Genomic DNA, 15013 nt, shown 5'->3' with positions numbered 1-15013 from the left:
TCACCCGTGTTAATGGCTCAGTGACACATCTAGACCAGGATACCAGATCTGCCTAAACAGGATTGGAGGCAGTGAGTCCGGCGGCTTTAGGAGTGCTCACGCATGAACTGTGTTTAGAATATGAAATAAGCATCCAATAAAGTATCATTATGAGTGTTCAGATGATAAATACTATGGATTTTACTCAGCGTGTGGTACAATTTATCAGTGGCTTCATTACATTCTGGGGTAAAGTCAGCAACAAGAATATTTGGACGTTGACATAATTTTCTGCATTTAGGATTTATACACCACCACAATGGATTTAAAATTAATTAAGCAATCAAGATGTGCTTTAATTTGAGGGTACATCCAAACCAGGTGAACAGTGTAGGGCATACAACACATTTTATTGGGGTCTTCCACCTTCTTATTAAGCTACCAAAAGTAATTAGACAAACCTATATCATACATCAAAATGTCACTTCAAAAATTGGATGGCAAATTATTTTCAGTGCTCAGCCTCAAGTCTCAGACACATATATTTAAATTCAAGAAAATGTCTGAGGAAAATTAACAAGATTGTGAAATTGTATAGTATAAGCACTTTTCAGTAAAATGTCATTACAGGAATTAATTTGTAGTCTTTTTTCTACTTTGATATTGATGACTTAGATCAGTGGTGTCAAAACTAATTTTAGTTCAGGGGCCACATACAATCCAATTTGATCTTGACAGGGCCGTACATGTACAATGATAACATAATGACATGTTTCCAAATCTGCGGATCTGAAATTCTAATGATCACTGTTTCTCTTCAGGCTGGAAATAGACTGTTCATTTAATCGTTCATGTACATCATGTCATAAACCCAACCTTAAAACAATCCATGAAAATGCTTTTTTACTAGCAATTCGGTAGGTATCTTATGGATCAAAAGTAAAAACTGTAAAACAGTTCCTTTTGATTGAAAAAGTGAAATTAATTTGTCATTTGTCAACAAGGCAAACCCTTCCCATGGGTCAGATCAGACCGTCTGGTGGGCGCATGTCGACCACAAAACGGCATGTTTAACACCCCCACTTTAAATTGACTGCAATTATTTTAGTCTTATGGCAGTACAGCTGTCAAAAAATGTTCAATATGTAAGTGCTTCTGCTCATTTCCCAAAAATAACTTCAAATATCAACATCTTGCAGTTCATCATTCAATTTTTTTAATTGTACCAGGGCGCTCATGATTGGATGGTCATACTGTGGAAGTCCTGAGGACCACTGCAATGACTCGTATGTGGGCACAAAGCTGTACTTCTTTGCTTTCTGGTAGTTTTTGAATTTTCTAGAATTTCATAAACAGTCTAGGAGTTGTGTTCATGTGAAATATGCATGCCAAATCCTGTCAGAGGCAACGGGATAGAGTAAAGGATTAAATAAAAGATTTGAATACTTCTGTCACAAGAGGAAATAAAAACAGAATGAGGAGTAAAAAAAGAGGTTGCATATCTAGAAATCATCTGCTTTTGCAGGGATAGTCAAATAATGCACATATGTGTGCTGTTTTTACTTCATTTGAGCATTTTTATTCAAATATTTTAAGCAATGTTACTTCAGTAAGATTGAAAAGGTTTGCCATGTGGGATTGAGACTTACTTTTCCCCTGAATATGTGTGGCTGTTGCTTCTAAACTCAAAAGGATACTGTGTTGCATATTTCACTTTTGATTATTACATGATAAAAGTGAAACCTAACACCCTGAAATTAGATACATCCTGAGAGATGAATCCCAAAACGCAGAGATTAGGATCGTACTGCTACCTTCAGTGGTCTCAAACTGGCCCAGAGAGATGAAAATTTAATTTAGCACCTTAATTACGGATGTTATCTGCCACTTAAGCACACATTTAAGCATGATCACTTTCAGTGTAGTTTTATGATGAAAAGCCACTCAATTCCATTTGCAGTTCCGATAAGAGAGAATTACCAGTCTAACCATTGCTGTGGTGGAGCCCACACAATCAAACAGTAAGTCGAAGCTACTGAGCACAACTGATCCCAAGAATTTCACAGTACATAAGTTTCAATCTTAGCTTTGATGGAAGGCTACCAGACTGCAAAGTGAGATGATGGCACACGGGCCATTACGGCATGTTATCCAACCTTCCCCTGAGAGGATCAAATATTAACTGAACAAATGTCTTATCGTGTATACTGCCTTTCTTTCCCTCTAGAGCTCATGACTGGTGACACAGCGAGGACGCGTATACACCTCTGCTGGTTGATTCATTTGAATTCTAATTGGGTCCATTTCAGCGAAGGGCCGCGAAGGTCTGAACCGGGCCGGCTTATCTGACAGCGGGGGTCATCTGAGGGGATGGAGGAGGAACGGGAACCATTAGATAGAAGTCTTGCCTCCTCCTCCTGCTCCCTTGGGCCCGCTGTCGCCTGTTTGATGTGATCCATTTGCGTGGTTTAGTGCTTATCGTGTCAGCATCGAGGACACCGTGGCCCCCACCCACACGACACACAGATGACTCCGATAAGTGATCCTACAAGCACACACCTCACCCCCTCAGACCAACATCCATATCTCCTATGAAACCACACAGGAACAGAAAACTCCCAAAGCCACATCCCGCTGCACATAAAAGTGGATAAAAGGATGAAAGGTTTTGTATACAAATAAAGAATTACCGCTAATAGCTCTTTAGCAGGAAAAGAAAGCTACCGCACGCATGTGATTTAGTCATTCAAGCAAACTGGGCACACTGCTGTGTCCAAAGACCATTCAGATCTCTGCTGACCCTAATTGCTTTATTTTCTCAATGATCATATCAGCGCTTTGATGTCAAAATAAATGTGGAAAATTGAAGTTAATTGCTATATTTGTGTTCGGCGATGATAGCGACTGTTGTTCCAGAGCAGAAAGTAAACACGTCACTTTAATTAAACATCCCTCCGGACACAGAGAATCATTATGCTTTTTACAACCTCTTTTTCATCCTCCCTTTAGTTACTGACAGTGTGCAATATTTGCCACTGGGAAAAAAACAAAAGTGCAAACAAAACAGGAAATGAGGGGAGAGCACGGCAAAGACAAATTCTCAAAAGAATTCCTCTGTCATCGCTGGGATTTTTTTTCTTTTTCACCCCACACTTTCTGTGACAGAGCGGCACAATAACCTGCAAGGGTCAGTGGTACTGAAACAAAACAGTGCTGTTCCACTTGGGCTCTGGAACAATACAAGTGACCCAATCCATTCTGCTCTGTGTTTGGGCTTTATTTTAGCATTAAATGCCCAGATGCTGTGGCTTTTCTTTGGGAGAAATGACTGTGGACACCTCCTTCACATTTTCCCTTTCTGGGCCATTTTCACTTCATAAAGCTGCAGTCAATGTGTTTTGTGTGGGGTGAGGAGGGTCTGACACATTCTGTGGTGGTCTCAGTCCCTGTCTACATTGGTGGCTCAAGTAGTCCTAGGATTAGGCTATTGTGTGCTGTGAAAAGGTAAAAGAAGTCACTTATTTGGGCTCAGTCAAGCTGCTGATTTCCAACCCCATTTTGGAAATAAGAGAAAGGCTTTGAAATGCGCTCTCTCTCACTCTCTGGCCCTCTACTATAAATCACTAGTGTCCAGCAAATTCAATTCATTCAAGTCATTGCTTCTTTCTCTTTCTCTTCAAAACAAGACAAAACCATTTTCCAATATCAAAAAAAACAAAACAAAAAACAAACAATTCCCACATACAAAAGTTACATAAAGCACAGAATTCATTATCTTCATCATAGTGACATGAGGTGAGATTGTAGATTAGATTGAGACCTTGTTGTTATGCAAGTTCCCAGGCTCAAAGAACGCTGGGCTTCGTGTGTGTGTGTGTGTGCGTGTGTGTGCGTGTGTGTGTGTGTGTGTGTGTGTGTGTGTGTGTGTGTGTGTGTGTGTGTGTGTGTGTGTGTGTGTGTGTGTGTGTGTGTGTGTGTGTGTGTGTGTGTGTGTGTGTGTGTGTGTGTCTGAGTCACAGCAGCTGAGGTGCTGGACCACAGCATCAGGGGGAGACCACACATACACACACTGGAAGCTTTTGCTGGCCAATGCTCGCCATCAAATGACCATGTGTGGTATTGCTGAGTCGCTGGTGAAACACACCCATGTTTGCACACACACGCACTCACAACATGTTGTTTTTCATGCGATTTTGCTTGTATCCATATAGTCCGAGCGACCACGAGCAGAATAGTTCGTCTTGAGGCCTTTCACCTCACTGTGTCACTTGTATTTTCCACCTTGTGCAGGTAGACAATGGCACTGTCATAAAACAATGCTCACATAGGATGTATGGCACAGCCTATATATTTCCACACAGTGCAGGCTTCTGTGTTTCTCAGGCTAACCTTTGTAATGCCTGGAGCCAGAGCATTCTTCACGTCTTCTGTCACCGGCGTGGTAAAGAAGCAGAGAAAGCCGGTGAAATCCCATCCTACAGCACTCACGGTTACGTCAGCAGTTCTCATATCCCACAAAGCCACTGAAGAGGACTGACACACAATGTGCCACAATATACAGACTCACACAACGATCCACCCGCTAGTGTTTTCAGACAATAGCCATCTTTGCTCTGGGTTTGTGTGCTTCTTCAGTCTTTCTCCACCGAGTTTGTCTTACTTTACTTTTGTTTTTTCAAATCACACTATACCAATTATTTTCTTTCTCTATATGACCGCAGGGGTTCACTGCTGTAATTTGTAAATTCTGAGTCTGTGTTTATGCATCTTTACATGCCATTAACATTGACATGAGCAGGCTAAGTCACACTTAATTGAAAGCAACTGTCAACTGGTGCCGTGGCATAAACACCCTGACAAACTGAATTTGTGTGGACAAGAAGGGTCATAAATGCAGTGCAGGACCCCACAGTTAGTGGTGTGACTTGGTCAAGAGCCTTCACACAAAATCCAGTGAAAGACCCCCATACTCACCCTTTATTGTCTTGCCATCCTCCTCTGCCCTCTCTGTGAAAATAGAGGCAACCCAGGATTTAAAGGTCAAGTCCACACAAAAGCTGACAGTCCGCAAAGCCTGAGGTGTTTTTAATTGACATTTCTGTCTTTGTCTCCTGACCATAAAGAAAGGGAAAAAGGAGCTCTTTTTTTTCCAATATACTAAATTACTGCTAAATGAGACCTGTGAAAAAATAGGGCTCTGGGGTGTAACCAGGTTCCCCCAGCCTGAGGGAATCCCCTTGTTAGGCGGGTATGGGGGCAGTGTTGAAGGGCTGTGAAGTGCTTACTCCACTATAAAGGGGGAGGCTCAGGCACAAATCCATGCACAGAAGCGGCCTCTCTCCATAGAGAGAGATAAACCAGTTAGGGCATTGTTTATGAAGTTTCACTTTATTCCCTCCTGACAACCATTTAAACAATGACTATGGGGAAATGTCCCTCTGCGAATGAGCAACAATAGTCAAGATCAGGGGCTTTTCGGAGTAGCTAATACTTTAATAAAAAGAGTGAAAAATCTTCCTTCCTGAAAGCATTAAAGACTGCTTCATGAAAGACACCTGCAAACAGAAGCAGAACGCAGCACAAACAAAAGTGTTTTGTCCAGAGGATGCTGGCTTTGTCTACTATCACAATCACCTTTCAGCTGCAGCAAAGAACTTACTGATACTCACTCAACACAAACTCAGCCTTATTTGACAGAGCTTGCTCCTCATTTATTGAATGCTTTAAACCATTTAATCACTACTAGCCACTGAGAAATAAATAAGTCGAAGAACCAGGTCTTATGTAAGGATTGTATAAAAAGTAGTGCAAAACAAGTCTGTTTTTACTCACGACACTGTCGACTTTCCCCGTTTTCTGTTGAACATATGGCCCTTCAGCAAAGTTATTATTTTACTTTGCCCATTATTCACCATATTATCAAAATGAGGAGAACTACAGCAGACAAAAAGGTTTTGTGCGTATGATCTTTTGTGCTTTCAGCATTTAAGATGGCCTTTGTCTACTGTGAGATGGGTATCTGCCACAAACATCACTCAGGCATTGTGGAAGGGGGATTCATTTTCAGCGTGTCTTTGTTCTATTCTTTGGCCTGAACCAAGGAGCCACGCCTGCTCCTCTACCTCGAATTGTGCAGTGAACATTCCCTTCTTTGTGGTGCTAGGTGCATGAGCTGGCTCATCTCCGCAGGCTTTTCGTGGGAGATGGCTGTCACGGTGGCAGGGTGGCATTTGGTAACCTAACCTGGTTAAGAACCGGGGTGGCCCTTGGGTAGCAGGTCAGTAAGACTGTAAGCATTAATAGATTTCTGCTGAGAGGGGAAAGTCCTTCTCTGGATCTTTTCCAGCCAACTTGCCCCTCTTACACCCCCCCCCCCAGGTCCAGATCTGCAAACGCATCATAAGCCGGCTGCTCACACTTTTCTTCGTTGACACATCAACTCCGCCCCACCCTCCTGACCTCCTCACTGTTTTCCCTTCACATCTATCCCATCGTCATGTGGTCTTATTTCCTCTTTGGTGGCTTTCTCTCTCCAAATCACTTGCTTAGGCTCCATACACATTCCCTGAAGATGCCACTTCTGTTGTGTCACACAGAGGGAGCCACGCCCTCAGCCTATGTGCACACTTTTATTAAATCTGTGCAGGCGCTGGGCCGCGCTAGCGGGTAATCCTACAGTAATTGTTTCCAGATTAGGGGACCTGGACCACAAAGCAGGTTTAGCCAGGCATGAAATGGCCTCCCCATGCTGCAGCGCCAGCGACCAAACCTGCCGAGGTGAGACTCACCTGGATAAAGTCCACAAACGTCCATGGAAGCAGAGAGTCCAGGTAACCAATGTCCTTCGAAAACCTGTTGAGGATTCTTCCTGAGAAACAACATAAAGGAAAAGATTAAGCAGGAATAGAGTAAATATCTTTATAATAGAATCACATTTTAGTTGAACATGTCATGAAGATGTTGCCCATTTTGTATATTAAAAAAAGGAACACACTGAAGTGAGCTGGAAAGAAAGGTTGTATTAAGTGTTTGTTAAGAAATGTAAGTTGAAGTTCTGAAATATATTCTGAGAACAATAAATCCAAATCAAATAAGGATATAATTAATCCCTTATCTTTTCTGCACCCATAAAAACTAATATTTTGTTTGTTTCAATTCCCAACAATCTCTCCTGAGTATTGAGCAACTGTTCGCAAAGTCTCCCCAGATACAATGGAACAAAGCTTAGGCCTTGAGTGCGATATCGGATGGAAAACACAGGCGTATCTAGATTAAACAATGAATCATTATTTGTCTAGCATTTCATAAAGACTGCCCTACTCCTGGTTGAATATGTGAGGGAACCTTTTGTTGGGAAACAAAGGCGCAACAGAAGCCGCGTACCTGCTTTTATGTTCTGACTGGCTGTGTCGGTGGCTTTAATTGAGTTGCCTCCAATCTGCTCAGGTGTTCATTATTTTTGGCTGCTCTGCAGGTGCTGTAGCTGCCCTTTATTGTTACTCCTTTTAGGAACTTTGCTCCCCTATTCTGATCCCACGGCACATAAGATTGTGCTTCACCTGCTTTCACACACTGTTTACTGCAAGGTCAGTGATAGCCAATCCCCACACTACACTTCCTAAAGATAGGCAAGACAGAAAGGCTTTTACTATCTCTGTCCCTGAAGGGGAGCCACGAGGCTCTCAGAGGCAGACGAGTATCAAAGCAGTGCCAGCACTGCCACAGCTACAACTGGGCTCATGTTAAGAGGCTCAAACCAGTGGCAATTGTTCTGCGTGTGAGCCGACTCTGTTGTTCTCTTGTCAAAGTGTCGAAAATGATGTTATAATGTGGTGTCATGTACTTAAGAGACAATCGTTTCTTACCTTGAGACATTGCTAAGCAAACAACGTCTGTCATATAAGAATATAAATGAGAATATAAATGAGGGTACAAGCCCTGATAAAAAGGAAACTAACCATACAAGCATGCAGATGAGTTTATCTCGGTCCACAGAATGGGCCATTGCTCAGGGTGGGACTTGGTAAAAATACGGGGAGGGGAACGGCTCAGCGGCACGCTGGCAGAATGTGGTGGTATGGCACTCCGGAGGCGTGGTGGGGCCAGGGCAACGCTGACCTAAAAGTTGCCTCCCAGCCTCTGTGTCAGTCCTACGGAGGAGGGCCCTGTAATCACCTCTCTCCACGGCCGTAAGCAGCTTACAGCTTTATCCAAAATGCCGCTCCCGCCTAAAAACATGCATGCAGACGAGGCCGGGCTCCCCATAACAGCCATTGCATAAACCCAGCCAGAGCATTATTCCCCGCAAACAACCCAGCAATGCTCCAAATCAGTACTGATTCAAAGTCAAGTGGCGTAAGCATGTTGTACACTTGGAGGCAGACTAATCTTATTCACAGTGCGAGTGCCCCTTTAGCATACAGACATCCCGAGGGGAGGGTTCATGCACGGGGGTAGAGCTGCTGCTATACACTGTACCATATCGCAGCTTTAGTCTGGGAATGGGGGGAGTACATGTCAAACTGTGTTTGTGAAAGATCCAATAATATTTTATGTAATTTTACTGTCTAAGCCATAGATGACCTAAATTCATGCATATCTGACAAACAATGCCAATAAGAAAAGGATAGGTTTCTGCCGGTTACATCATACCATGGTTGGAGGGTGTTAGAGCAGAAAACATCAGTCAGCTATCAGCTGTTTGACAGGCGGCTCAGTTAACAGACAGTTTCAGAGGAGATGAAGTAAAGACCCTTCTCCAGCCTGCACAGACTATAGAAGGGATACATTACAGTGATGCAGTTACACAAAGATATTCACTGCATGGAAATGCCTATGAGGTAAGATCGGCATGGGACAATGGCTTCAATCACTCTGGGTGGTTGTCAACAATATCACCTATTGTGTTGAGAGGGGTATAGACGTTTCAGGATATCAGCAGCATTAGTATCAAACAATTTCTTATGCTTTAAGACTCCAGGGGTGATTTGCACCACTTTTCAGGCTCAGGAAATATCAAGCCCTCCCAACTAAGGTGGCCTCTTAGGTGGAGATATTAGGTGAGCAGGGCCCCCAATCACACTTAAAGAAGTGGAACAGTGGGGTCCGGCGAGAGCAGGGCGTGTGGCAAATCGCTGTTCCCTGTAAACATCAAGATAAGGGGACGACTCAGAGCCGCTCCATGTGTGGGCCCCAGTGCAGTTGGAGGGGCCTTTCAGTGAGGCAAGTGTGATAATGAAAGAATACTGGGGAGGGGGCTGCCAAGGCTGGAGGTGGCACAGCTCACCTGCACTTCCATGAAGGGCCCAGAGGCCTGGGGCAGCCTCCCACCGCCGGCGCCTTGCTGCCAATACTAATACATTCTAAATCCATTCTCTTCGCTCACACCGCCAGACTCCTGCAATCTCCTCTCCTTCCCTTTCATGCAATTAAATAGTGGAAGTGCCGAGTGAGGGGGAGCCCTATCAGCCATACTGCACACACACACACGGCTCCATCTCCACATTCAATTTACACACTTCGATATCATCATCCTCTCTGCAGTACTCCCTTCACTTCACTCTTAACACTCTTGCATTCCAGATCTGAAATACAGACATTAAAAACATTGCCTCTGTAGACACAATTAGAATCTCACATCACTGACTACAGAGGATCTAATGTTCCCTGCGTCAACAGCAACTGAGTGACACCTGGCTCTGCAATGGTCCACTATGCTGATGATGGGAAAGAGGGACAGTACGTGTGTGTGTGTGTGTGTGTGTGTGTGTGTGTGTGTGTGTGTGTGTGTGTGTGTGTGTGTGTGTGTGTGTGTGTGTGTGTGTGTGTGTGTGTGTGTGTGTGCGTGTGTGTTGACTGAGACTCCACTCCTTGACTGTGCTGATGAGCTGAAGCCCTGGCCTGCAGTCTCTGAGGGGATTAGCCCACTCAATGACACTAAATTACAGGGATCAACATCAGCTCAACACATCCACCGCTGTCTGTGCTGCTCTAACTGGATCACATTTGGATGAACAGCTGTAATAAGACTGTACATATCACTGAAATTGAGAAATATTAATAATTAAAGTTATATAAATTTGAAGAAAAAAAATTTGAAAAATGTCTTTATATCCATTCCATCTGGCTATTTTAAAACGTATCAGCCAGTATTGTTACAAAATAAAAAGGTTTTCTATCACTAAAGTCTCCACACGGCACAAAAGATAACACACGGGTTCAAACACAGCACGGTGGCATTCAGTGCCAGATACAGATGGGCTACAATACCATTCCATCAATCATAATTCACCACAGTTGTAGTCTATTGTTATAAACCACATTCACAGAATAACAAATAAGACCTTTGTTCAGCGATGCTTGAAATGGTAACCTTTAACTCTGAGGACGGCAATCAAACACCGGGCTTGTTCAGCAACGCCGCCGCACCTATCACTTACACGTGTAAACAGTTGTCAAATCCTTAACAGCACATGGGCACACAGTTACAAATGACTCACACTTATGGCAAGACGGGATGTGGAAGCAGTGATGAAACTGGCAGTTATTGTATAAAAGGGAAAAAAAAAATCTCTCCATACATAAAACATTAAGAGAGAAAGAAGAGAGACCGGTGAATGAGCTGCTTTTGTCCCGTTGTTTTCTATAAGACTTCACTCAAGGGAAAGAATAAGTTCAAAAAAAAAATTATAATGAGGAGATAATACAATGTAAATATTTATATCGTACGTATAAAAATGGTTGTAATCATGCTTAGCCGACTGTTGGCTGCACAAACGACAAAAGAAAACACGGACCCCGGTACAGTTGTCTATAAATCCAGTTAAACACCGGGGTGTTTGCCAGGTTGGAGGCCAGGATGAAATGACTGCACTGGTCACACAATGGTTACTGATAGCAACACGGCAGCAATCAGATAGTAGGTTCTGCTAAGCCTCTCCTTTACTGCACTATTAAACAGATTATTACATTATTCAAAGTGTTTGTTCTCCTCCTGTGCATAGATTACCAGGCAAGGCACACCCAGATAAGACGTCAACTCGTCCAGTGTGGAGCACGACGGCGGGAGTAAAAAACAAAAGTCAAAGATTAGGACATGTGGTGTTTGCTGCAAACACAGCTTTATCGCTACACCCACATATAATGCCAGTGGAAACCGCAAGCTGCCGAACACCCTCAAATCATATTTAGACTTGTGTTACCAGCTTATTATGACTCATTATACAGATACAAGTTCCCTTCTTGTTGAGAATTCCCACCCGAGCTGATTGTGTTGTACACGCATGTCACTATGAAGAGATTAGGCTGAGTAATTATCTGCTGACAGGTGAACAATGCCCTAGAAAAATTAAAGTTATCAAAGTGGGCCACTTGACAGTTGACTTTGGATATGAATGACAGATTGCAGTAAGATTCCCAACTTGAAACAGATCTTTAATTAATACTACAAAATCATAGAGATAAAATATAAAGGAAAAATAAATTATGAATTCAAATTTCACATTTTTATTTCAATAATGTAAAAAAAAAAAAATAATTAATTCAGTATAATCAGACTTATTTGAAGTATTTGCTCACTTTTAAAATCTTGTCCATTTGGCCACTCCATTGATGCAGCAGTTACTGCCTGGAAAGCTAACAAATAATCGACATTTCTGATACAGCGCACAAGATAAATACATATGTATTTACACGGCTCCACAGTCCAAACACAGTATTGTCTGGGATCTACTTCAACTAGTATTTATCGAACCTGATGTTCGCTTATGTTTCTTATTTTAAATACAATAAGACCTGTATATTATCACAAGCTGTTCATCGAGCTGACACGTTGGTTGCAGAAATATACTTTCTCATCTAAGTTTTATCATGCCAGCACAAAGTTTTAATTGTAAAACACAATCAAGTTTTCACTGATAACTGTACAATTTATTTAGTTTGATTTTTACACCTTTTAATTAACTTCCAAGTGGCTGTTTATACATTCTATTAAACAAATAATAATAAATTGCTTTCACAAAAATATAAATAATTAAAAATGAACATTTAAATTGTAAATTATTTTATTATGTGGCTCTTGGGACACATGAACAGTCAGAGTTTAAGCCAAAGAATTTGAGTGTGTGGTGACTGGAGTAAAATGTGACAAAGTAAAGTAACAGTCTGCTCTCTAGTGGTGAGAAGCCACAACAATGACTTGCATCTGAATGTTAACGCCTGATAATCATCCCATCACTGTGCTTTCAAGAACTGTTTTAAATGACACTTACCAATTGGGTTGATGTCAAAAAAGTGTATTGAGGTCCGGAGGAGGGCGTGAAACATGTTGTTGTGCAGAGTTTGAGCAGAGCTCACCAGGACGTTGAAGAAGAGCAAGCTGCGACAGAACCCAAACACCACTGAAGAGGCTGTTAAACCTAGAAAAAAAAAGAAGAAAAAAAAAAAGAGTACAAGCGAAAAATATAAACACACATACCATATAATGGCATCCTTGTGCTTGGTTCAAGATCAGTTATGCATTTAAGGTGCATTGTTAGGCATAGTGTAGCATATACAAAACCTTCTACTTTACTTTCTTCATCAATTATATTTCTTTTTCTCTCCTCAATGTTGATTTATCACAGTGAACACAAAGCCTGAAAGGGTGAAGAGCCTGAGAGTCAAAGGGAGACAATCAGAGCAATCCAACAGCAGAGAAGAAGAAAAGCACTGCTATCTTCCTGTACAGCTGAGGCCCATGTACACATACACTGGGCCTTGAAGGCCTTGGGCCACAGCCAAAGAACTGTGGATCTGTTCATTGAATGGCTCTCGTATTCAGAGCCTCAGCAGTACACAAAAAGCAATGTGCGCTCGGTGAGCTTCACCTGCGTAAACACCTAGGTACAGGTCAAGGTCCAGCTGCCGAGGGAAGCTGCCATTGAGGTGCTCTGTCACACTGATGTGCTTCTGTTCAGAAGCCCTGCAAGTCAGTCACAAAGGAGACAAAAATCCACAAGGACAAATAAACACGACGAAAGAAGAGAAGCCACAACGTGAAGGCACTATACAAATTACATTCCCATCTTGAAGCACAAGGTCAGTTTCAACAAGTGACAGACAATGTGGAGAAAAAACAGTTTGGTCCAGTCTTCTTTTATTAAATCATTAACCATTTTCAGCCTGACATATGGACATATGTCCATTTGGTTTTTTTAAGACATTTTATTGCGAGTGTAAATAAATGATGTCTCACCAGTGTGCAAGCCACCAGTCCTGCAGGACAACTGTAATCTAAACAAGGAACACAATAATAAATTTAAAAAAACAACAATATTATTTTAGGTTAAACATTTAAATACATTAAAGCATTTAAACATAGCACAATTGCCAATCTGTCCAGTAATGATCAAATATCTACATTTCACATGCAATTGAGATTGACTGTCAATGTGTCTTTAAATTATTTAAAGTAGCTAACTCACATGTGCGAGAGCGTTCAACACAATGAGGACAATGAGGACCAAATAGTTAGCGCCTGACGTGAAATATTTCACATACAGACGCAGGCCGATGTCTCCTTGTAAGCGGCTTTCCTCCTCTGTGGGCTGCACTGCCTACAGATAGACACCAGTGTCAATGCCACTCATCCAGCAGCACTTCAAAACAGGCCACAATAAACAGCAGGGTAAAGGTTAGTATCTTCTGCCCTCTAGCGGCCGAAAGGATGCAAATCAAGCATCTTACTGCTTCTTCGGTGAGTGTCCGGGGAACCGACGATTTTAGTCACGACTCAATGTGTTAAATATACCTACCATTACAAGCGGCTCTGCACAGTCAATCAGAGAGTAGCAAGAAGAGGAAAGGGAAGAGATGGAGGACATGGAGATGTCGTGAGGGAAGTGAGACATTGTGCCAGGAATGGGAGAGGGTTCCTTCTTCTCATCCTCGTCAGTTTTATCCTCCTTCAGCAGAGAAGTGAAGTCCACCCCAGAGCCTTGCAGCTCACTGTAGGACCCCCTAGCCACCATCTGACCCTGATAATGGGAAAAAGAAATGTACTTTCTGGACAGGTCGCCACACAAAGGAAAAATCAGACTCACATTCACACCAACAGGCAATTTAGTTGTTTGTTTGTTATTTTGACAGTGGGAGGAAACCAGACTACATGAAAAACACTCGTGCACACACAGCGAGGAAATGAAACCTCGAAACAGAGACAGGATAACAGCAAACCTGTCGTATTGTTTTACCTGCTGCACGACTACTAAATAGGTTTTTTTCTTGAATCATGTTTCACAGATAAAATCAGCAGAATGTGCTCACACCCAGTATTAATACAGGGAATTTGTATAAACAAATGTATATAAAAAAAACAGAAAAAAACATCAGCTATCATGACAGAGTAGTGCATCGCACCATTGCCTCACAGCACTTCTCATTGTACTTGCATGAGTTCCTCGGCTTCCTCCCACATTCCAAAGATATGCATATTAAGTTAATTGGTTACTATAAATTGGCTGGATTTGGGTTTCTGTTAAACGTTTGACCTGCGATGGACCAGTGACCCATCCAATTCATACTCTTAATGTGGCAAAAGTCATCTCAGATAAGCTCCAACTCCACGCAGCCTTAACTTAAATTACTTTTTGGTAATTGTATATCTTTATAATGTGCACACACACATCCAGTTATCTACAGCAGTAAATGCCATTGCAGAAATGCTGTGAACCAAATGCGATGCTTAATTATGAGGGAGAAACTACCACTGGCATTTAATCCACAGATAAAGACGCTGGGTTTTGTTTTTGGGACCAATCTTTCAACGATGCACGGACAACAGGACAACAGTTTGTCAACTGACAGAGAGACTGATGAAGGCAGCATCATTTAATTTATTTTCCACAATTTCCACAATTTCCGACCAAGGCCTTTTCCTCGTGTAAATAAATTATATGAATACTGACCACCTAAAAAAGCTTGGAGCTTAAACAGACTGCACCTCATAACTGCTGCTTATCAATGGCAAAATACTGTCTTCTACATTAGTTGAGAT

The 15013-nt window shown here is 42.1% G+C and overlaps 1 protein-coding gene across 1 annotated transcript in view; it reads right to left on the bottom strand.

The window, feature by feature from the left end:
- Positions 1-15013, bottom strand: part of LOC308131468 (ATP-binding cassette sub-family C member 4-like) — a 37914-nt gene that overhangs the window by 16090 nt on the left and 6811 nt on the right. Inside the window, 6 exon segments of the mRNA XM_080498196.1 lie at positions 6768-6847; positions 12249-12395; positions 12846-12940; positions 13214-13251; positions 13443-13574; positions 13773-13994. Of these exon segments, the coding sequence (XP_080354322.1) occupies positions 6768-6847; positions 12249-12395; positions 12846-12940; positions 13214-13251; positions 13443-13574; positions 13773-13994 (714 nt within the window).

The sequence above is a fragment of the Blennius ocellaris genome (genome assembly GCF_963422515.1).
Source record: "Blennius ocellaris genome assembly, chromosome: 6".
Taxonomy (NCBI): domain Eukaryota; kingdom Metazoa; phylum Chordata; class Actinopteri; order Blenniiformes; family Blenniidae; genus Blennius; species Blennius ocellaris.
Note: the sequence above shows the minus strand (reverse complement) of the source record. Positions and strands in the feature narration are given on the sequence as shown.